The 24,659-nt window shown below is 38.9% G+C and overlaps 1 protein-coding gene across 3 annotated transcripts in view; it reads left to right on the forward strand.

The window, feature by feature from the left end:
• LOC145125239 (protein MICRORCHIDIA 6-like) overlaps positions 1 to 9,941 on the forward strand; it is a 10,075-nt gene extending 134 nt beyond the window's left edge. The window contains exons 1-24 of one of the 3 annotated variants that reach the window (XM_079060753.1): positions 1 to 172; positions 820 to 1,045; positions 1,236 to 1,369; positions 2,434 to 2,795; positions 2,874 to 2,948; positions 3,046 to 3,080; positions 3,361 to 3,439; positions 3,562 to 3,651; positions 3,846 to 3,921; positions 4,550 to 4,628; positions 4,784 to 4,918; positions 5,019 to 5,117; positions 5,488 to 5,589; positions 5,689 to 5,832; positions 5,941 to 6,027; positions 6,160 to 6,211; positions 6,290 to 6,401; positions 7,172 to 7,434; positions 7,670 to 7,810; positions 8,073 to 8,225; positions 8,607 to 8,698; positions 8,815 to 8,879; positions 9,121 to 9,163; positions 9,577 to 9,941. The exon at positions 1 to 172 is cut by the window's left edge and continues 132 nt beyond it. In XM_079060753.1, the coding sequence (XP_078916879.1) occupies positions 2,450 to 2,795; positions 2,874 to 2,948; positions 3,046 to 3,080; positions 3,361 to 3,439; positions 3,562 to 3,651; positions 3,846 to 3,921; positions 4,550 to 4,628; positions 4,784 to 4,918; positions 5,019 to 5,117; positions 5,488 to 5,589; positions 5,689 to 5,832; positions 5,941 to 6,027; positions 6,160 to 6,211; positions 6,290 to 6,401; positions 7,172 to 7,434; positions 7,670 to 7,810; positions 8,073 to 8,225; positions 8,607 to 8,698; positions 8,815 to 8,879; positions 9,121 to 9,163; positions 9,577 to 9,654 (2,346 nt within the window). In that variant the 5' untranslated portion in view covers positions 1 to 172; positions 820 to 1,045; positions 1,236 to 1,369; positions 2,434 to 2,449 and the 3' untranslated portion in view covers positions 9,655 to 9,941. Of the gene's footprint in view, positions 173 to 819; positions 1,046 to 1,235; positions 1,370 to 2,433; positions 2,796 to 2,873; positions 2,949 to 3,045; positions 3,081 to 3,350; positions 3,440 to 3,561; positions 3,652 to 3,845; positions 3,922 to 4,549; positions 4,629 to 4,783; positions 4,919 to 5,018; positions 5,118 to 5,487; positions 5,590 to 5,688; positions 5,833 to 5,940; positions 6,028 to 6,159; positions 6,212 to 6,289; positions 6,402 to 7,171; positions 7,435 to 7,669; positions 7,811 to 8,072; positions 8,226 to 8,606; positions 8,699 to 8,814; positions 8,880 to 9,120; positions 9,164 to 9,576 lie in introns of those variants that run through there. The other 2 variants (XM_079060804.1, XM_079060860.1) reach the window with 2 other exon arrangements.
• Positions 9,942 to 24,659: the final 14,718 nt, after the last annotated feature.

Raw genomic sequence — 24,659 nt, forward strand, 5'->3', positions numbered from 1 at the left:
CTGCATCTATTTCCTCTATTACATTCTCTTTATCCATTTCATCTCCCCAGATAAGTGAATTGCGAACTCTCAGTCTACTCGAAAACCCTACCTTTTCCGCTTCGCATCCGTTTCGTTTTATCTCGAAAGTTACTTGATCGGGCTTCTATTCGTAAACACAGAAAGTATACTGGTATGTTAGTTCTTGATATTATGACTTACATTGCTAATTTCTCATTTTTGTTGTTAAATATGGGTTTTTGTTGATACTAATTGGGTCAATGACTATGAGCTTAGTTTCACGGAAAGCTACAAACCTGATTAAGAATACAAAAAGTTACTCTTCTAAAGTCAGAATTGATCTGTATTTTGGAAATTTAGAGTAATTGCAACGCTGTTTTACGAATAGAATAATTTTGGCGGTTAAATTTTAATAATTTTCTTTGTAGTTTTGTATTTACAGTACTAAACACTAAAATTGACGCGTATCGTTAAATTGCAGCTCTTCTTCATTTCTTTTTCGTATTGTCATATTTTTTGATTTCTCTTTTATTTCCCTCTGTGAATTTGCTTCTTAACCTTTATGTGATCATGTCTATTTTTTTTTTAAATAATGTTTTCTTATATGCTGCTGGAGTCGTTTAGGATTCTTTATGTTTAGATTTGTTTGGTGATTGTACTCTATACTCACTCTGTTGAGCTAATCTTTCTTCATAGACCAACAATCTTAATTAAATCCCATTTATAACATGTTTGTGTTAAACATTGAGAATCAGAAAGTCAGCCTACATTGTATCAGGAACTGACCTTCTAGTTTGTTGATTGCATCACAACAAACAGAGATTGAAGATGAAGATTGCTTGATCTTGGAACTTTGCTCTTAATTGAGAATTCTTGGCAAAAGCTTGCTGGAAATATGAATCTTCTATGAGTTTCCCAAAGTTATGCTGAGTTGGTGTCAATATAAGATAAACAATGGATGAATCAAGTGGCATTTATACAAGCATCACATAGCCATCTGTTTTCAACCAATTGTCAAATTTTGTTGAAACTTCTGAAGGAACAGGTATGCTTGGGTTTATCTGTTTTTGTATTCCTTAGTTTTCGCAACAATGATCATTTGATGCTTCCAACACAAATAATTTTCTCCATTCTGTCTAATGGATACAAAGTTTGTGATGTTTGACATTTAAAAATTGATTTGTACCTTGTATTGAATCAACAGTCTGATCCTTGCATCTGGATATTCTGTACAGATCGAATAAACTTGAGTAAACTGTTGTTGCTGAACTGGAACACAAGTTTGCTGATGTAAACCAATACTATCTCCAAACTGGAACTGGATCTTGACCTGATTCTGGAAATCGATTTGTTGATTAAGGAATCACAGGTATTAATCGATCCCTTCAATATTACATATTTGATTTGTATGGAATAGGTAATCCAGGAACTCTAAAGCGCTGATATCATGAAAGCGATCCAAATTGAAAGAATGAAAAGCTAATAGAACTGAAATAGAGAGAAATTTGTGTTTATGATTTTTGGAATAAAAAAAAATACACCAACCACTGAAGTATTTATGCTGCTATAAAGTTCCCTTACTGTTGAGAGAAAAACTTGAGAAACATACTTGAACAAACCTTAGAACAAGTTTATATTGCGGAAATTAAAGTTAATCTCAAAGGATCATAAAGCTCAACAATAATATAAGTTAGAGTTAGATAGTTAGGTGATTAGTTGCGGAAATATAAGGAAATATAAAAGACAGCAAGTATTATATCAAGTATACACTTAAGTTGATTCTTAACGAGGAATGCAATCAGACCAACTTAGTAAGTGAGATCAAACTTAGTGATTAAGTTGAGATTGACTTGCTCCGAAGAGATAACGATATTAGAATCAGAATATCTTTTAAGGTGAGATAGTAAGATGGAGATTTGAGATTCAAGATGCGTAGAGAGATTGTGTATTTAATCAGAAAGAGAGAACTCTATTTATAGAGTCTCGAAGATTACAAAAGTCCTATCTATTAAGAGTTGCCACGCAGGGCACATTGGATAAAAGAAAGTACTTAAAGAAAAACAGATAAAAGACTAAGACTAAGTGCTGATGACTAAGATGACTGCGGTTGCGGTGCTTGACTGCTGATGAGAGAGTGGTTGCGGATAAGATAATGGCTGCGGTTTGGATCAAGTTTAAGAGGGTCACTTCTATGTTTCAACACTTACCAACTTGACTAACTAACTTTAACTTGCATGTGGATGCCACGGATGGTTTATTTTGTTTGGTTGGGTTCTTATTTTTATTTTTGTGGGATATTTTGGTGTACTTGTGAAGATTTTTTTAATTCATTATGTTTATGATAAAACGATACATTTTTTTGTATTTTTTCTTTTTTGTAATTTTTGAAGGAGCTAATACTCTTCCTAATACCTGAATGAATGCCTTTTGCAGTAATCAAATAGTGTGGATGAACATTCATAAGTTACTTCGTGGCAATGTTCCTTTGGAAGTGGATACTATTGCTTTAAAACTTGAGCCAAGTTTTCATGGGACATCAAGTCAAGTAAAACATCCCCAGGCCCAGCCCATTACTGGTGTGGGCCGGGATAGAAGGTCCAATAGTCATTGTCTAAGACAAGGGTCAGAAGAGAATTGGAGCTCTAGTGGGACAAGTGTCTTGGATCAAGAACAGTCAGCAGTTGATGATGCAAACCTTTGTTCCACATCATCAATTTGTGCAGCACCTATATGTCGCCAATTTTGGAAAGCTGGAGTCTACAATGATCATATTACTGCTAAGTTTGCAACTCAATGTATACTGCAGCCTTATGTTGTAACATATGCTTTTCTTTATTTACTACATTCTAATGACATGTTTATGTGATTCACAGCTGGTTCGAGTTATCTACATATACACCCAAGATTTCTTCACTCAAATGCTACTTCTCATAAATGGGTTTTTGGTGGTAAGTTGAGCTTCAAGCCTTCAACCCATCTATGTAAATTGTAGTGCCATATGTAGTCACAACTTCAACACATGTTTAATGGAAACTGTTTATGCAGCTGTTGCAGAGCTAATTGACAATGCTGTTGATGAGGTAATGTGACTATTACTGATTTCATGCTTTTGTATTTGAGAATATATTTCCTTTTCTGTGGCTACTATTATGTTTGCTACTTCTTTAAGTGGCATATGGAGTACCTTGAAAATCTTATATCCAGATCAGTTGAATCATATGTTCCTTAATCGCCGCCTATTATTTTTGTTTGCTTTTGTCCTGCATAAACGGGCCATATGTGTTCCAGTGATTCATTTTGTGACTTATGTTGTGTCTATTTACTCTATGCTTCTTCATATCACTATGTAGTAATGTGCAGATACAAAATGGAGCCACCTATGTACTTATAGATAAAACCTTAAATCCAAGAAATGGAAGTTCAGCACTATTAATTCAAGGTAGCATAGCCATATCTTCTACTCCATGGACAATTATCAATTCTTACTGTTTGGAAGATTCCTTTTTATTCATGAATATCATAGATAGAATGTTGTGACATGAGCTTGTTTATTCAAACTAGATGATGGGAATGGGATGGATCCAGAAGCAATGCGCCGATGTCTAAGTTTTGGATTTTCAGATAAGAAGTCAATATCATCGATTGGAAAGTGTATGTTCATGGACTTCTAGATGTATAACATTTTTTTTCTTATTTGGCCATGTTTATTTGAGTAGTTGATAAGGCTATAGAGGCTTACCTCCCAACTTGTGGAACCAAGTAGCCTTAGTCCATTGGGATCACCTTTTTTATGCTTTTGTTTGCTTGCTTTTGTCATTTTGATTGATTGATTTATAGATGTTCAGATGGAAATGGCTTCAAGACCAGTTCTATGAGGCTTGGAGCTGATGTAATAGTTTTCAGCCGAAACACGACCAACAGGTGATAATCTGCTCTTATTATTTCATGTCATCAACATCAACGAGTATTTAAATATTTTGCTGTTTTGCACAACACAAGCAAATTTCCATAGAACCCCCTGAACTACTTGGCTACTTGCATTCTCAACCCAAGCCACCATTTCTCTCACAATTTAAGTCCATGCTCACAATAGCAACAAGCGTCTATGCTCTAACTCAAACATGATACACTCCAATTGAATAAAGTTCTCGCCACAAACCATTACACCCAATTTGCACAAAAACTACAAGTGTTACAATAAAGTTTAATGGGTGCATTTTAAGTGGTTTGTGGGCTGTGAAACTCGTATTTGTATCGGGTTTTAGTGTGTTTTACTTCAGCTTCATCGGTAAATTTCAAAAGATTTAATGCAAGTTTGCAGCCAATGACTTCTTGTATGCTCTCAATAACAAAACTATTTTGCTCATTTCTTCTCGGCTTTCTTATCTTTATTGTTTTTGATTCTCCCCAAGTACTTTTAAGATGTTTGAATATTCCTTTGGCATCTAAATCTGGCACTTGTTGTGATTGGAAGTAGTCTTGATGAATTCTCAGTTACTTAGATTGCCTCATTTTTTTTACATAATCGTCTCATTGTTCTTACAAGCAGTAAAATGACCCAGAGCATTGGCCTTTTATCATACACATTTTTGACTCGGGAGGGCTATGACAAAATAGTAGTTCCAATGGTAAGCAATTATTCACATTTTCTTATGTTTGATCTCTTGTTAAGAGTTATTTCATTCTAAATTCAGAAATGCATCTACTTAGACTAGATTGTATTCAATTTTATAATTACAAAGCTTATGATTGAGTTTAAGAAATGCCCTCTTGGAATCTACAGGTCCACTATGACTTCAACTTCATTACAGGCTCTTTTAATTCCCTGCAATCAAAAAGCAATGAGAACTCTAATCTTAATCTCTCAATGCTGCTGCGATGGTCTCCATATTCAACAGAAGAGGAACTGCTGCAACAAGTGAGTCTGGTCCTACCCATTATTGAATCCTGTTGTGTCCTGTGTAACAAACACAGGTTTAGCATATGAGTATATCTATAACAGTTTTTATGATGTGTAGTTTGAAAATGTTGGTTCTCATGGCACCAAGGTCATTGTATACAATCTGTGGCTTGATGAAGACAAGAATTTGGAGCTTGACTTTGAGTCAGATCCTGAGGTTTTGATTGCTTCCTCCTTTTTACTGCATATATAGAATTATAGATACATGTACTTTGTGTAAATAAAATTGGTAAACAACAGGTCAAAACATTTTGAGAATTTTTTAAAGAACCCAACAATATGAATGTGAAAAACATACATGGCACATTTATTTTATTCAATTTCAAAATCTGTCGCCCTTAAATAAAGAAAACAGTATGAAAAACAAAATCTTTGATACACTTATTCACCCACATGGATTAGAGGTTATTACACCATTAAGCAATAGAAATGATATTGCCACTTAGAATCTTATATTATTTTCATATATTTTTCATATATCTTTGATACAACCATGAGTTGATTTTGCATGACACAATTTCTTTCAGGATATTCGTATTACTCGGGATGCACATGGGAAAATAAAAGATGGTTCTCGTCAAGCAGCAAGTGAACAACATATTGCCAACCGACTTCGTTATTCTCTCCGGGTAACTTACATGCTGCAATTAGATTTTTCATTTGTATTATCTTTTTCTTTTATATCAATATCATTCTAAAATGGCTATATGTTACTTATATGGTTTCAGGCATACTTATCCATCCTGTACTTAAAATTACCAGAAACTTTTGCAATAGTGTTACGTGGGAAAGTCGTCCTTTATCATAACGTCTCTAGAGACTTGAAGTACACAGAATTTATTATCTACAAACCTCAAAGCACAACTGTTGAGGTTGAATTAAGTTAATCGATACTCTTGTATTGTTCTTTTTTTAGAGAAACAAATTTTGAGGTCTGAAACAAACACGCTGACCTGATATTTTTAATTTGATCAATGCAGGTTATTACAACAATAGGATTTATCAAAGAGGCTCCACTTGTTAATATTCATGGATTTAATGTGTACCACAAAAATCGTCTGATATTGGTGATCATTGCCTCCTTTATATTAAATTATAAAATACTATTGTTTACTTTAGGGATAAATTCAACTTTTATATAACTAACATTTTTATGATTAGTGACATGTAATTGACATTTCTTATGCTCTTTTTTTCAGCCATTTTGCCCTGTTGTTAGCTTTGGTGCAAACAGAGGGAGGGGCGTAGTCGGTAAGAATCTGGATGCCTTTCGGTTGTTTCCAAGGAAAATTAGTAGGTGTCTAATAAAGTCAGCGCCTTCTTTTGCAGGTGTTCTTGAAGCAAATTTTATAGAGCCCACTCACGATAAACAGGATTTTGAGAAAACATCTCTTTTCCAAAAACTTGTTCAACGCTTGAAAGAAATGACATGGGAGTACTGGTAAGCAATTACTTTTAAGGTTAAATGCAAGAAATAACAACATATTTTTTGTTGGGAAATGGTCTCAAAGATTCCCAACAATCCTCCCGGTGGAAAAAAAAAAATAGAGAAAACTAAACACAAGAATATACATGGAAAACTCCAAAACCGAAAAAAAAAAAAAAAACCACGGGCCTCCAATAACAATCACACAGACAAAATCTCTCAAGCCAATCCCTCAATTATTCCCACACTCACCAAAGATTTAACTCACATTTCTTTTACACTCTAAAAGAAGAAAAGAATCAAACACTTGAAGTGTATTTGGTTGGGGCATTTTGACACCAAAGCTCTGAACTCCTTTTATAGGCATTAAGCTTATCAGTTTTTTTACACTCTACCAATGTGGGACATAAAATTTTCTTTGATATTAACCAACATATCCCAACACTTATATTTATTTGTTTATTATATCAACCTATTTTCATTTATTCCTATTACAACATTGTACTTTAAAAAGTCTACCTAATTATAGCAATGTCATCAAAATACAAAGCAATTTGCACAGTTATAATAAAGTACAATGTTGTAATAGAAAAAGTTTGAAAATACAATGCTATACTTGGGCAGATTTTTCAAAGTACAATGCTATAATAAAACGGAATGAAAGTAATTGATATAATAAACAAATAAATGCTATATCTTGCATTTATCCTTTCGTCAGAATATGCCAAAGATAACATAATTCCTCCAAAAGTTTCTTGACATATTATGTTTCTCCATTGGTGCAGGGATTACCATTGTGGACTGATTGGGTACCAGTTCACAAAAAAATACAAGCCTTCATTGTCCACATCAGCTGCCCCTATTTTTGTTCATCACCATGGTACAGAACAACCTATTCCTATGAGGAATCGTTCCTCTATTGTTGGTGTGCCTAAAAATAGACCAATGGCAAATGCCATTGCTATGTATAATAATAGCAAGCTCACTCTTGAATCCAATTCCCTACCCAAACCAGTAGAACCAAGCTTCCCTAGAGGTTTCCAACAAGGTACAATATGTGAAAAATGAATAAAACAAACATTCATTTATTTGTTGAATATAGCATCTTCCTCTCATTTATTCATATTATAGAATTGTACTTTGAAAATTCTACCCGATTATAATAGTTTCATCAAACTACACACTGCTGTAATCTGGTAGATTTTTCAATGTACAATGTCATCAAAATACAAAAATATTCCAGCCTTCATCATCCACCTCAGCTGCCTCATGTTTTATTACAGAACAACATATTCCTATGATGAAAAGCCCTTCTGCTGCTGGCAACAGGCCAATGATGACTGCAGTTTATAGCAAGGTCACTCTTGGCTCAAATTCCTTGTCAAAACCAGCAGAACCAAGCTTCCCTAGAGGTTTCCAACAAGGTAATGAATAAAATAAAGTTGGGTTCCCCATTAAATACAAGAAATAGCAATTTATTATTTTATTATAGCATCTTACTTTTTTTTTATTCCTTATAAAGCCTTGTCCTTTGAGAAATCTATCCAATTATAACACTATCATCCAACTACAAATCAATTTTCACTGCTATAATTGGTTATATTTTTCAAAGTACAATGTCATTTAAATACAAAAAGTTTCGGCCTTCAATCTCTACTTGTAATTTTATTTACCACCGTTATACAGAACAACCTATTCCTATGAGCAAAAGCTCCCCTGTTGTTGTTGGTACGATTAGAAATAGGCCAATGGTGACTACAGTACATAGCAAGGTCGCTCTTGAATCAAATTCATTGCCAAGACCAATAGAAACAAGCTTACCTACAGGTTTCCAACAAGGTACATATGATATGTGAAAAATAAATTCAATAGGGCGGGGTTAAATGTGTAAGAGATAGCAATGTACTTTCATTTATTTGTTTATTATAGCATTGTACTTTGAGAGATCTACCTTTTTTTTTATAAGAATGTCATTCAAATACTAAGCAATACTCTCTACTATTATTTGGTAGATTTATAAAACTATAATGTCCTAATAAGAAATAAATTGAAAGTACAATGTTGTAATAGAAAGAAATGAAAGTAGGATGCTGTAACTATTTCTTGCATTTAGTCCAATAAAGTATGATCAACTTTTGAAGCTATTATAAAATCAACTGTTTATGATTTTTCTCTCTTTATTATCTTTATTTATTTTGCCTTGTTCCTCTTTTTAAAAAGGGTCAAACTTGAAGAGGAAATCATGTGATCAACCTACAATGTTCAAATCAGAGGCTCAGATTGTGGCTGATTCTAACAAAAGATCTAATATGGTAATTATACACCTTTCTGTTAAACAATTGGTTCGATATGTGAAAATAAATATAAGCACTATGAAGCTTGAATGTTTGGTAGAGGGTTTATTTATCATATTGCAATTTTTTTGTAGCCTGGTTTGGCCAACCCCCAAGAGCCAATAAATGTGAGAGAACAGAACCGTAAACTTCGAGCCCGGTCAGTATTCCTTACTTTCTTTTTTTCTTTGACACACTTTTGTAAAAATGCAACTTCATTACCATATCCATATTCATCCCGACTTATTTTCACTTCTTAAGCCTCTCTTTGTGTGTGTGTGTGTGTGTGTTGTGCAACTCCTTGATGCAAATTTTTTTTATCATTTACAACATTCACTTACTTTATAGGTATTAATTAACACAGACTGTTTTTTTAATAGTTTATCTGTTCTTTGTTTCAGATGCTCAGAATATGAGAAGACCCAAGAACAACTTAAGCTCAAGGTATTTTTAGCTCTCTTTTATTTATGCCTTTTATAGGACTTGACAAGCTTTCTAGGGCTATTTTCCATGATATTCAATCTCCCCCGATCTCTTCTTATGATAAACACCATATATATATATATATATATATATATATATATATATATATATATATATATATATATATATATAAGACCTGGCCCTCACTATTTATGGATATACATTGAATAAATAATATTTTATATGACAAACAAACATTCCTTTATCTAAGGGATTAATATCTCTGGATTAATATCTCGTCTGATAAGGGGCTATTCACGTCTTTTTGGGTGGGACAAAAAAATTGCAATTTTTATCGTATTGACATCAGTCACCAGTCAAAAATCCTTTCAGGGTGTTATTGTTTGTTGTTTGATTTTGTGTTCCATCATCAGGTGAAACAGCTTAAAGTGGAATTAGAAGAGGCCCAAAAGGAGTATGTCCGTGTATTGGATGAGATGCTATGCCTGTAGTAAGTCAAGGGGAAATATGTTTTTGATGTGTAAATGAAGTTTGTAAAGGTAACACGTCTATTTTCTTTCATTTAGGCCACACTTGTTTTGGATTGGAATTGGAATCCGAAATCCATGGAAATCAATTCCGTTGGAAGGTGAAAATTCCCTGATTTGACCATTCCTTTTGGAAATCAATTGCAAAACACCAAAATAACCCTCATTGTATATTAGATATATAGATAGATAGAAAATTATTATTATTATTTCAGTCTCCAAATAAAACAAGCAAATATTTTTCATTCCAATGGAACGAACCATTCCATTTATTTTTTGATTTCATCATTATACATCTTCATTTAATTCTAGTTCCTTTAAATTTTAATTTCTTTTGTAGATATAATTTCTTTTAGAAATATTGTGCTAACCAAATGCCCACTTAGCAACAAGCCTCGAGCCAAAAGCCTAAATATTGATTAAAGATAAGCTCCATGATCAATAACAAATACTACTAAGATATCTAGAGATTTTAGTGCACTTAATAAGAGTATACATGAGCAACTTGTGAATGATGATTACCTTTTTTAGTCTGTTGGTTAAGAACCGGCTGCAGGATGTTTTCTTGAGGGGAATATTAGAAAAAAAAAAGGGCAGTTCAGTAAACAATCGGACTATGTAGTTATTTTCTTAAATAGAATTCAATTCTATTGTGTTCGAGTATCATGATTTTGATAGTGGATAATTTAAACAAGATGACAACCTCTCGTTTATGCGTTTAGATATGTGTAAAGTTCATTTTCCAAATCAAAGAGCCCAAAATAACTTGTAGTTTTATATCGGCAATTACAAATAGAAAAGGCAATTGAAAACGGTTTTGAGCAATTGTCTAGATGTCAAGCTGATTGATAACTCTAGCTGATATGTTAAGCTAGTTGGAAGGGGGTCTATCCTTTCCTATATGAGATGGGCATGACCCTGCAAGGGAATGTGACCCCGTTGGCACCATCATTTGTCATATTCAGGATGAAATGATACGAACCAGAAATAGAATGCAAAGAAAAACCAGAAATGGTTCATGTAATTCAAAAAGCAAGAGTCCAAAATTCTAGACTCAAAAGGGTTTTTTTTTTCCATGATCAATAAAATGATCCCGAAGTCCTATAAATAGTGTTTAACAACTAATCCTACTACAAAATAAAAGGATAACTGCTAATAAAAGACAACTACTAATTTAAATAAAGGTGACCTTGATACACGATAAAAAGATAATTACTAATTAGTCGATAAACTTGACCAAATCGACGAGTTGTATCATTACTCAATCACCTTGTCCTCAAGGTGGGAATCCAAGTTATGCAGTTGAGCTCTTTGGCATCTCTAGCTCCATAAGTTTATGTCTCACAATTATCTTATGCCAACAAACTTGGAGCATTGACGCCCGAGCGTGAATCTTTTATCTTATTGGAAACACAACCCTTTTGCCCTCTTGTCTTGCAATTCTATCTTCGTTAACCTTCGAACTTAGTCCCCAACTTGGCCACCAGAAGTAACACATGTATCTATCAACCATTGTTATGATCGTGGAAGGCCTTTGCTCACCTGATTTTTCATCTAACATGATTGTTATCCTCATAATGTGCGTTAACTTTTTGGTGATCGATAATCCAAGCTCCGATTTCAAACCCTTAATAAACGTTTCCTCTAAAATTTGTTCCACTAACTCTCCAATTATCCTGCCACCAAAACTTTTGACATAATCACGAGCGGTTACCCTATTAACAAATTGCTAGAACTGTCCGTACAAGCTCGCTTTGTATAAGTGTTGGAATCGCCACTTTAACTCTTTCCACCTGTGAAATGGAGACGTGCATGTGCTCCATCGATACCATAACAACGTTACCCCTTCCATACATAAACTTGCTGCCTTAAAGTTGTTCTATCTCTTCAAGTCCTCGATGCCTTGAATTTCAAAAAAATTGTTCGATGTGATAGATCCACCCATATGCATTGTCCTCTTCAAATATCCATCTTTATTTCTTGTACTTCGTCCTTTTAAACACGTTCCTGTTTTTTGTCTTGTCTTAACCGATCATGTGCTCACGCTGCAATCTTCTTGTCTTTCTTTCCAGCAAAATCATTACCACGGGGGTCAAGGGAAAAACCCAAATAATCAGAGTGCGGATCTTGGGCAACATGTTGCTTATGAACCTCCTTGGTGGCCAAGCTTCCCATATTTTCAGATTAAACGTTTATAACTTGGAGAATATCTTGGATTTGTTGACTGCTCTCCTTGTGCTTTTTCCTTGAATCCTGAAACATCTTGAAACTTGGTGAAGCTGGCTTCCAAATTTTTAATCCTTTTGTTTTCCACGATGAGGAAAAAAGGTGAACAACATTGTCGACATAATCGTTGCTTTGATACTAATATGATACGAACCAGAAAGATAATTAATACACAAAAAAACATAAACATGGGTCCCCCAAAGTCTTAAGACTTAAAAAGTTTAGGGATAATGGCTTGTAAATGTAATCAACTTTAGGTTTTGTATATATTTAGCCACTAAACTTATAATTATGTTTGATCAACCATTCAACTTTTTCGGATTGTTAAAAAAACCATTATGACTAGCTATTATAGGTTTCTCCGTGTAAATTAAGCCACTAAACTTTTTTTTATACATTTAGTCACTATTTTTTTATATATATATTTAGTCACTCATCTTTTTTTTCCCTACACATTTTACCATTAAACTTACAAAATGTACTCAAAGAAGACAATTTAAATAAATAAATATTTTACAAATAAATATGTATCTTTTTAGTATAAATACATATTATAATGTATAATATGCATTTTTACATTTAAAAACCATATCTTAAGTTATACATACATATTATTTACTTAAACCGTATATGTATATAATTTAAACATGATAAACACCTCTTGTTTAGGCTTTTTAGATTTGTGTTTAAAGTTTGTTTTTCGAATCAAAATGCACAAAATTACTTGTGGTTTTATATCAACAATTACATTACAAATAGAAAAGGGAACACGAAAGGCGGTTGAAAATGATTTTGAGCAATTGTCTAGATGTCAAGCTGATTGACAGCTCTAGCCGATATGTTAAGCGAGTGGCAAGGGACTCTATCCATTCCTATATGAGATGTTGCCCTTTGACCCTGTAAGGGAATACAATCCCCAGGGCACTGCATTTGTAATATTTTGGATGAAATGATACAAACTAGAGAATGCAAAGAAAAACCAGAAACGGTTCATGTAATTCGAGAAATAAAGGCCTCCAAAAGTCTAAGACTCAAAACGGTTTTTTTCCATGAGCAATAAATCGATTATGAAGTCCTATAAATAGTGTTTAACTACTAATCCTACTACAAAATATAAGGATGACCACTAATAATAGATAACTACTAATTTAAATAATGATGGACCCTAAGGTGCTGTTTGTTTTTTCTGAGACAAAATGTCTGCAGTCTGCGGACCATATCTGTAGACCTCTGCAGTAGAAGAGGTGGACCAAACGTCTGCAGTCTGAAAAAAGAAGACTTTGTTTTTTTAACATCTGCGGACTACTAAAATAAACTGAAATCTATATAAACTGATTTTTTAAAACTTCAAAGTGATTTTTTAATATTTTTATGACTTTGTTATAAATAATTAACGAATCTAGATCAACTTTTATGTATTATTGTATAAAAAATAATAATAATAATGGTATGAATTAACGTATATATTTGATAAAAACCAACAACTTTGGTTGCGAAGTTATAACTAAACATTATATAATTAGTGATCAAAGAATTTGATACATAAATGGATGGAAATAAACTTCGATTTTTTCAATTAAATCCATTAAAAACGTACCATAAATATTTTCTCGAGAAATTGACGATACTGTATTAAATAATGTTTTACAAAATTTAGCAAAAAAATATAAGAATATATTATCATTTTTTTTTCATATTTATATAAACAACTTCAACGACTATTATTGTAATAAATATTTATTTATAAATTTGTCAAAAATATCATGTTTGTATCGTCGAACGTTTTTTTTTTTAAGTTTTGTAATTTTTTTTTTCAAATTGTTTATCATTAATAAAGTTGGAAAAAATATAAATTAAAAAAAACTTAAAAAAAATAAAGATATATATGTTTTTTTAGGCTAGAAGATATCTGAAGATGTTAGAAGACTCTGGTCCACATCCACGCAAAGAAGAAGGAGCGCAAACATTTTTAGGTCTGCAGTCTTCAAAAAAACAAACAGTCTGCGAAGGCTAATGTCTGCGCGTGGTCTGCGCGGTGCAGACAGAAGAGGCCACGCAGCTCTGCAGACAAAAAACAAACACTACCTAAATAAACATAAAATAATAATTACTAATTAGTCGATAAACTTGATCAAATCGGTGAGTCGTATCATTACTCCCATTGAAAATAATGATGGGTTATGAGCATAACATCATTCCTATGGTGTTCATGCAACCCTAATTGCTTTGATCTAGGTTTTTATAATTTGAACATACAACATTGAATACCAAATCAATAAACCCTATGAACTAGCATATAATTCGAAATTGACATATGATTAGGGTTAGAAACATTACCTTGATTGTTATGTAGCAATAACAATCCCAATCCTTCTTGATCCTGACTTCTGAAAGCCTAGTGCCTCAAATGTTGCACCTCTAATGGAGTCACAAACACCACTAGCAACATGGAAGAACAAGAGAGAGAGAGAGAGAGAGGAGAGGCTCAAAATCGGCTGTGGAATCCTTCTAGGGTTTCTAGTGGTCGATTTTGGCATGCCCAAGGGTTCCTTATATAGCTAAGCAATTAGGGTTTCAGTCAAAACCCTAATCCAGTTGCTTAGTCCTTAAGCAGCCCAAAGGATCCTTCCAGAAGGCCCCTTGGACGATTTCTATATGGACTCCCATATAGAATTCGTCCATTGCTTCCTTATGGATCCTAAGCCCAACTTTGTAACTATCTTATAATTACAGTATCAGTCCCCTTGATTTAATTAATCTCTTTTGACCACAAAACTAATTCTTAATTAATTCTTGATCAATATTAATTAAACCATATGATTTCTCTTTTGATATATTATTCACATAATATATTAATAAATCACAATTAATCCTCTTTCTCCATAATTCATCCTATCAGTTGCTAAGGTGAAGGCAACCCAAAAGGACCATGCTCATAATCGGGTCAAGTACATACCAAAATAGTTATGGGCTTAGACACCTAATCCAACAAATAAGCACCTTGTCCTCAAGCTGGAAATGCGGGTTGCAACTGAGTATTATTGAATCGTTTGACATTTCCTAGATTTTATGTTTGATCATCATCAGATGTCGACAAAACTTGGAGCATTCGAATGGCACACCGATGTGTAACATCCAAAAATCATAAAAAATTGAAATTTTTAAAAACACCCATTATCCATAATTGTTTACAAGAAAAACCATTGTTTCAAAAGTAAAATCATATCAGAGTGTCCCAAAAGTCAATATCATGAAAATAGGAAGATGTATATGATCAAGTCTTCGCTTTGCTACAGTCATCTGAAGTACCTAAAACAATAAACTGAAACTGTAAGTCAAAGCTTAGTGAGTTACCTGTAACATCCCAAAAATACAGAAAAAAAATTCGTTTTTAATTATTAATAAAACCATAGTTATCTAAAACACATATGATAATCACCCAAACATCATATCAATGTATATCAAAGCATCAGAATATAAACATCCCAGGCTGAACAAATGGTGTGTGCACTGCAATCATCCCGAGCCTTTCTCCTTGCTACCGGAAGTACCTAAAACCAAAACGGAAAACTGTAAGCACGAAGCTCAGTGAGTCTCCCCAAACTACCACATACCATACACATATAACATGCAAACAAGAGATACGGGCCCCACCCACACTCATGGAGATACGGGCCCCGCCCACACTCCGCTAACTGAGAGATACGGGCCCCGCCTACACTCAGCTGCTACGGGATACGAACCCCGCCCAAACTTGGCTACTAGGATATACGGGCCCCGCCCACACTCAGCTGCTACGAGATACGGGCCCCGCCCACACTCGGCTACTAAACATACATACAAGTATCACACAGACAACAAGTATAACTAATTCTATCAATCACGCATATATCCATAATCAAACTAAGCTATGAGATACGGGTCCCGCCACACTCAGCTAACTGGGAGATACGAGCCTCGCCCACACTCAGCTACTAACATATCATACTACGGGCCGACCTTGGTGCCGTAGACCTGTTCCTAATGAAGGAAACTCACCTTGCAAGGCTGACTAATAAATCTCGTGTGAGGAATCTCTGATGGCTGCTCCAACGACTCCCCGACTATCAATTTCACAACAACACTTAATCAAAATCTACTAACTCTTCTTAGGGTATAATGACCATTTTACCCCTGGTCAAAGTCAACGTCCTGGTCAAAGTCAAAGTCAAGGTCGACTCCCAGTCAACCCAACTCGTCGAGTTATCTCCCAACTCGGCGAGTTCCTGTACTACTCAGACTCGTGGTCAACCGAGTCAACTCAGCGAGTCCCTTCACGAACTCGTCGAGTTCTATCTGTCATAAAATTGGGACAACCCGACTCAACTTGTCGAGTCCCTCCTTGGACTCGTCGAGTTCCTAACCCTCAAATCCAAAACTATGTCCATCTCACTGAGTCATCTCCTAGACTCAACGAGTTCACTCATTAACTGAAGAGTTAGGGAACCACGACCCGACTCGCCGAGTTGCATGAACAACTCGTCGAGTCCCTCATGATCTTAATCTATTCAGTCGATTTCAGTTGGGTTCATTGCCTCCAAAACATAGATCTGGACCCCTAAGGTCCTTATGTCACGTAAAGTTTCCAACTTTACGTGCATACATGGGGTTTTTAGTTCACAAGGTCCAAAAAGGTGGCTCATAAGGTGTATGGGACTCCCATGGCCATAAAGTTGGCACCTTTATGCCATGGAGTCCCTCAAAGACTCTAGATCTGCAGTTGATACACCAAATCACGCTTGCATCCATGAATGGTTCCAGAATGCACTCCAAAAAGCCCTAAACTACCCCCTAAGAAGATCTAGAAAACAAATGGCCAAGGTATAGACTTGATTACCAGAAAGTGAAGGAAAAGTGATGTTGCTCCTGGATCTACAACCTTCTCTTGGAGTCCTTTAGCTTCTTCTTCTTCTTCTCACAAGCTTCAAATCACACTAAAACACTCAAAAATGGTTCACACACTAACACAAAGCTCAAGCTCACTTATTAGGGTTTTCTGGACAATAGAGGACGATGAGGGAGGCCACAAGGGGTCTTATGTTCTTTAAATAGGGGGCCAAACCCTTAAAATTAGGGTTTCATTCTGGCATTCCTACTCGGCGAGTCGGGGCTTCCCAACTCGGCGAGTAGACATCAAAACCCGCGTCCCTCTCGATCTCTACTCGACGAGTTTGGGGCTACCAACTCGTCGAGTTGCCTTGTAAAAATGAGTAAATAAATATTTAAATTCATACTAGGGATCTGGGCATGACAATTCTCCCCCACTTGTCTTAGACTTCGTCCTCGAAGTCTGCTGTCTCGAATATCTCTGGGTAGTGCTCCCTCATTTCCTCCTCGAGCTCCCACGTACACTCCGAACCCTTGCGGTGCTGCCACTGCACCTTCACTAACTGAACAACCTTGTTCCTCAAGGTTTTCGTCACGCGATCCAGAATTGCCACCGGCCTCTCTATGTAGTTCAGGCTGTCGTCAACCTGAATATCCTCCAAGGGCACAATCACTGAGTCATCCACTAAGCACTTCCAAAACTGAGACACATGGAAATTGTTGTGGATCTGACTGAGCTATGCTGGTAGATCCAATTGATATGCCACCTTGCCCACCCGAGCTATAACCCTGAAAGGACCAATGTACCTAGGGCCTAACTTGCCCCGTTTCCAGAACCGGATGACACCTTTCCAAGGTGACACCTTCAGGAGGACCATATGGCCCACCTGAAACTCTAAATCTGAACGTCGTTTGTCGGTGTAGCTCTTCTGCCGACTCTGAGCAGTCTGGAGCCTGCTTCGGACCTGCTGGATCCGCTCTGTAGTCTTGAGTACCACCTCAGTACTCCCTATGACTCTCTGACCGACCTCACCCCAACAGATTGGGGTCCTACATTTCCTCCCGTAGAGCATCTTAAAGGGAGGTCGGTCTATGCTAGCATGGTAACTGTTGCTATACGAAAATCCTGCTATCGGAAGATACGTATCCCAACTGCTACCGAAATCCAAAACACATGCATGTAGCATGTCCTCGAGAGTCTGTATCGTCCTCTCGCTCTGTTCGTCTGTCTGAGGGTGGAAAGCGATGCTGAAGTGGAGACGAATACCCATCTCCTCATGAAACCGCTTCCAAAATCTGGAAGTGAAACAAACATCTCAGTCTGACACCACCGAGATAGGCACTCCATGTCGTGTCACTATCTCACGCACATATATCTCGGCCAGCTTCTCGACCGATATGCTCTCCTGGATCGGGATAAAATGAGCACTCTTGGTCAATCGATCCACGATGTCCCATATCGAATCTACTCCACGTGCGGTCATGGGAAGCTTGGTAATGAAATCCATAGTGATATCTTCCCATTTCCACATGGGAATGTCCAACGGCTGCATCTTGTCGTGGGGGCGCTGATGTTCGGCCTTGACCTTCCTGCAGGTCAAACACCGCTCTACGTACCAATCCATCTCCCGCTTCATGCAGGGCCACCAGTAATCAGGGCGAAGATCCTGGTACATCTTCGTCGCCCCAGGATGGATGGAGAACATCGACTTATGGGCCTCATCCATCAGAACCTGCCGTACTCCGCCCCGGTACGGAACCCAGACCCTCCCATGCAGGGTCAACAACCCTCGACTATCATAATCAAACGAGGCCACCCCGCTCACGATCCGCTCGCACTTCTGGCGCTCCTCCTTCAGGCCCTCAACTTGCGCCTCTCTAATCTGCTCCAGCAGTGGAGTGATCACTGTCATCCTCAAACATATATCTCTAATCGGAGCCGCCACCTCCTTGCGGCTCAGGGCGTCGGCCACCACATTGGCCTTGCCCGGGTGGTAAAGGATCTCACAGTCATAATCCTTCACCACATCTAACCACCGACGCTGCCTCATGTTCAGATTCAGCTGATCCATGAGGTACCTCAAACTCTTGTGGTCCGTATAAATGATACAACGGACCTCGTATAGGTAATGCCGTCAAATCTTGAGGGCGAACACCACAGCCCCCAGCTCTAAATCATTCATCGGATAGTTAGCCTCGTGAGGCTTCAGCTGCCTCGACGCATAAGCTATCACATGTCCCCTCTGCATCAGAACTGCACCCATGCTAGTAATCGACGCGTCACAATACACCACAAAGTCATCGACTCTCTCGGGCAGAGTCAAAATCGGTGCCTCGCATAACCGCTATCTAAGAGTCTCGAAGGCTGCCTACTGATCAGGCCCCCATCGGAATGTCACCGACTTCTTGGTCAGTCGGGTCAAAGGAACAACAATATTGGAGAAATCCTGGATGAATCTTTTGTAACAACCCGCTAGACCAAGAAAACTCTGAATCTCAGTTGGAGACCTTGGAACCTCCCACTGCATCACGACCTCTATCTTTTCCGGATCAACCAGAATACCTTTCTGGTTGACGAGATGCCCAAGAAACTCTACCTCGCGCAACCAGAACTCACACTTGGAGAACTTTGCAAAAAGTCTCTCCCTCCTCAATGTCTCCAGCACCTCCCTCAGGTGCTCCTCATGCTGCTTCTGAGTCTTGGAATAGACCAAGATATCATCAATGTAAACTATCACAGACCGATCCAGCATCGGTCTGCACACTCGATTCATGAGGTCCATGAAAGCGGCTGGAGCATTAGTGAGCCCAAACGGCATCACCACAAACTCATAATGACCATAACGAGTCCTAAAAGTTGTCTTCTGCACATCCTCGTCCCTGAATCGCATCTGGTGATAACTCGACCGTAGATCAATCTTGGAGAACCAAGATACACCCTGTAGCTGGTCAAACAAATCGTCGATCCTCGGAAGGGGATAACGGTTCTTCACTGTTACCTTATTCAGCTCCCGGTAGTCTATGCACATCCGATGCGACCCGTCCTTCTTTCTCACAAACAGGATCGGGGCTCCCCCTGGCGAACTACTAGTTCTGATAAATCCTTTGTCTAGCAGCTCCTACAGCTGCATAGACAACTCCTGCATCTCAGGAGGAGCCAACTGATATGGTGCCTTGGCTCTCGGAGCTGCACCAGGGACTAAGTCGATCCTGAACTCAACCTGCCTCTCCGGAGGTATCCCAGGCAAATCCTCCGGGAATACATCCGAGTACTCTCGCACGACTGATACATCATCCACTGTCGCCTTACCCTTATCCCGGGTATCCATCACATAAGCGACATAACCTGCACAACCCTGCTGAAGGTAACGCCTCGCCCTCGCTGCTGAACATAGAACCAGTCTGCGCTGTAGCCTCTCGCCCTGAATCATAATCCCTCCCCCACTAGGAGTCCGGACCCTCACTAGCTGTTGCTCGCAGTCAATCACTGCCCCATTGGGGCTCAACCAATCCATACCCACTATAACCTTATTCCCTCGCAGGGGAATAGGAACCAGATCCACTGAAAACTGCTCATCGAATAACTGTAGTGTACAACCTTTGTGAACCCTCGCAACCCTAACGGTCCTGTCATCTGCTATCTCCACATCCAGTGGACAATCTAGCTCCCCCAGAGCTCCTACGAATCGCTTACTGAGCGTGAGCGACACAAAAGATCGGGTTGCACCCGAATCGAACAGTACCAAAGCTGATATACCGTTCACTAACAACGATCTTATAACAAACACATAAACATAAGCAATAATCAAGATAAATAAAGAGATAAGGAGAAGATACATACCCGTATCGACATCAGGAGCTGCTCGTGCCTCCTCTGATGTCAACTGGAAGGCTCTGCTCTTCGCTACTGGTGCCTCGGTCCGGCCCTGACAGCCGTCTGTAATGCTCAATGTAGCAGGGGCGGGTGCCGCCACCTTCCCTGCTGCTGCCAAACTCGGACACTGGGACCTCTTGTGGCCCCTCTGATTGCACTGAAAGCAAATCAGATCAGATAATGTGGTGGTAGTAGTGGTAGAAGTAGCAGTACAATCCCTGCTCACATGCCCAGTTCGACCGCACTTGAAGCAGCTCGAACTACCCGCCATGCACGTCCCCTCGTGCGACCTACCGTATTTGCCGCAGCGGACTCGGCCTTGCTGGCCCTTCCCTCGGGAATCTGTCTTGGGCTTCTTGCCCGATCCCTCCACGCCAGACACAAACTCTGGCTTCCTCTTCCTCTCCATCTCTAAATCGATCTCTCTCACGACCCTAGCAATCATGTCCTCCAGCGTCTTGCAGTTGGAGCGGCTCACAAACTTGCGGATATCACTCCGTAAACATGTCATGATATCGGGCCTTCTTCATCTCCTCGTCTGTCACATACCGAGGAACGAGAAGGGCCCTCTCTCTAAACTTGGCGGTGATCTCCGCAACAGTCTCTGTCGTATGCTCCAAACCGTGGAACTCTCTTGCTAACTATTGCACCTCAATCACAGGTGCAAAATCATCCCTGAACCTGGTCGAAAAATCGCTCCAGGTCATCGCATCCAAAACTGCATCATCTCCAATGGCTCTCCCAACCTCCTCCCACCAGTCACGTGCCCTGTCCTTCAGGAGACAGGACGCAAGTCTAACCTTGTCCCCCTCAGGACATCTGCTGGTGCGGAATGTGTTGGCGACATCCGCCAACCATCCGATGCTAGCAATGGGGTCTCGAGCCCCATGGTAGTCGGGAGATCCATAAGCTCTGAACTCCCTGAAAGTCAGTGTGCGCGACCCCATCATGGTCGCCACCTCGGTGCGGAAAGCGCTCAGCTTCTCATCCAGAAGCTCCAAAATACCCTCCTTGACCGAACCAAAGATCACAGGATCTGGTCTAGAATGGTACGTGTGATCTCAGACGAGATGAACTCCCTCATCTGCTCGTCAAGCTGCCCGGCTCCAGTGCCCGAGCATGATCCCTCACCAGTGCCTGAAGTGCCAATTGGCCTAGTGCGTAGCGTCACCATACTGAAAATACACCATAACAAACATCAGTATAATCATCATATCTCGAGGGATCTAACACACTACAAGTTTCCTGGATTCATCTCAGCCTCCTTTGATTCGAGTACGGATCCTCTGCTTTCAGTAGTACGGGCCCATACTACCTTCCATATATATCCGTACTTTCTTCAAGAACTGCCTTGACTCCGCCAAGTCCCTTATACTACTACTTCTGATATCATGCTAAACTCATCCTAGGCTTGCCCTAGGGTAATCACCAACCCACTCTCCGCTATCAGCTGCATAAGAAATCCCTGCTATCTCCCCCCTAACTAGCTCGTGAATACTATTACATATCACTAAGACTAGATAATTCTTCGAATGAGAGATCTTACTCTACAACGGTTGGACCCAAACAAGAGTTGCGTAATAGAGCTAGACCTAACCTTCTGAAATTATTTAGTCCTCGCAATATGTAACGTAACATATTCATTTACTAGTTAGTAAAAGATAAATAGAACTCCTAAAAGCACAAAACAAGCAGCATTCGAGCATGAGTAAACATAATCAAGCATATCTCTTTCAGGCTTTCCCTGACTATTCTGTACTAGCATGCGGTTCATAAAACTGAGATACATATAACAGGCACATAAGGTATCCTTCCCAGATCCTTAGTCCTAATCTAGCATGCAATTCTCATAAAGCTGGTACACATAGGTACATATGGCACCCTTACTAGATCCTTAGTCCTAATCTAGCGTGCAGTTCTTATAAACATATCATAACATAAACTTGTATGGGTAATTTGGGAGTACTTACTTTAGCTCGGCTGATTGCATGCACCACACCCTTTTTCTATTTTCAAAGTTATTTTCTCATTTCAAATTCTTTTTATAAAAACGATTTCTTTTTGAAAATTTTTCATACCAAATCCTTAGTTTGAGTTCAAACATGCCCGAGAGTGTGCCCGAATCCCTCAAACCAAGGCTCTGATACCAACTTGTAACATCCCAAAAATACAGACCAAAAATTTCGTTATTAATTATTAATAAAACCATAGTTATCCAAAACACATGTCATAATAACCCAAACATCATATCAATGTATATCAAAGCATCAGAGTATAAACATCCCAGGCTGAACAAATGGTGTGTGCACTGCAATCATCCCGAGCCCTTCCCCTTGCTACCGGAAGTACCTGAAACCAAAGCTGAAAACTGTAAGCACGAAGCTTAGTGAGTCTCCCCAAACTACCACATACCATACACATATAACAAGCAAACAAGAGATACGGGCCCCGCCCACACTCATGGATATACGGGCCCCACCCACACTCCGCTAACTGGGAGATACGGGTCCCACCCACACTCAGCTGCTACGAGATACGAGCCCCGCCCACACTCGGCTACTAGGATATACAGGCCCCGCCCACACTCAGCTGCTACGAGATACGGGCCCCGCCCACACTCGGCTACTAAACATACATACAAGTATCACACAGACAACAAGTATAATTAATTCTATCAATCACGCATATATCCGTAATCAAACTAAGCTATGAGATACGGGTCCCGCCACACTCAGCTAACTGGGAGATACGGGCCTCGCCCACACTCAGCTACTAACATATCATACTACGGGTCGGCCTTGGTGCCGTAGACCCGTTCCTAATGAAGGAAACTCACCTCGCAAGGCTGACTGCTGAAATCTCGTGTGAGGAATCTCTGATGGCTGCTACAACGACTCCCCGACTATCAATTTCACAACAACACTTAATCAAAATCTGCTAACTCTTCTTAGGGTATAATGACCATTTTACCCCTGGTCAAAGTCAACGTCCTGGTCAAAGTCAAAGTCAAGGTCGACTCCCAGTCAACCCAACTCGTCGAGTTCTCTCCCAACTCGGCGAGTTCCTGTACTACTCAGACTCGTGGTCAACCGAGTCAACTCGTCGAGTCCCTTCACAAACTCGTCGAGTTCTGTCTGTCATAAAATTTGGGACAACCCTACTCAACTCGTCGAGTTCCTAAACCCTCAAATCCAAAACTATGTCCAGCTCATTGAGTCATCTCCTAGACTCAACGAGTTCACTCATTAACAGAAGAGTTAGGGAACCACGACCCGACTCGCCGAGTTGCATGAACAACTCGTCGAGTCCCCCATGATCTTAATCTATTCAGTCGATTTCAGTTGGGTTCATTGCCTCCAAAACATAGATCTGGACCCCTAAGGTCCTTATGTCACGTAAAGTTTCCAACTTTACGTGCATACATGGGGTTTTTAGTTCACAAGGTCCAAAAAGGTGGCTCATAAGGTGCATGGGACTCCAATGGCCATAAAGTTGGCACCTTTATGCCATGGAGTCCCTCAAAGACTCTAGATCTGCAGTTGATACACCAAATCACGCTTGCATCCATGAATGGTTCCAGAATGCACTCCAAAAAGCCCTAAACTACCCCCTAAGAAGATCTAGAAAACAAATGGCCAAGGTATAGACTTGATTACCAGAAAGTGAAGGAAAAGTGATGTTGCTCCTGGATCTACAACCTTCTCTTGGAGTCCTTTAGCTTCTTCTTCTTCTTACGAGCTTCAAATCACACTAAAACACTAAAAAATGGTTCACACACTCACACAAAGCTCAAGCCCAATGATTAGGGTTTTTTGGACAATGGAGGACGACGAGGGAGGCCACAAGGGGTGTTATGTTCTTTAAATAGGGGGCCAAACCCTTAAAATTAGGGTTTCATTCTGGCAGTCCTACTCGTCGAGTCGGGGCTTCCCAACTCGGCGAGTAGACATCAAAACCTGCGTCCCTCTCGATCTCTACTCGACGAGTTTGGGGCTACCAACTC

The sequence above is a fragment of the Lactuca virosa genome, chromosome 1 (genome assembly GCF_052849685.1).
Source record: "Lactuca virosa cultivar CGN04683 chromosome 1, Lactuca_virosa_CGN04683_v6, whole genome shotgun sequence".
Taxonomy (NCBI): Eukaryota; Viridiplantae; Streptophyta; class Magnoliopsida; order Asterales; family Asteraceae; genus Lactuca; species Lactuca virosa.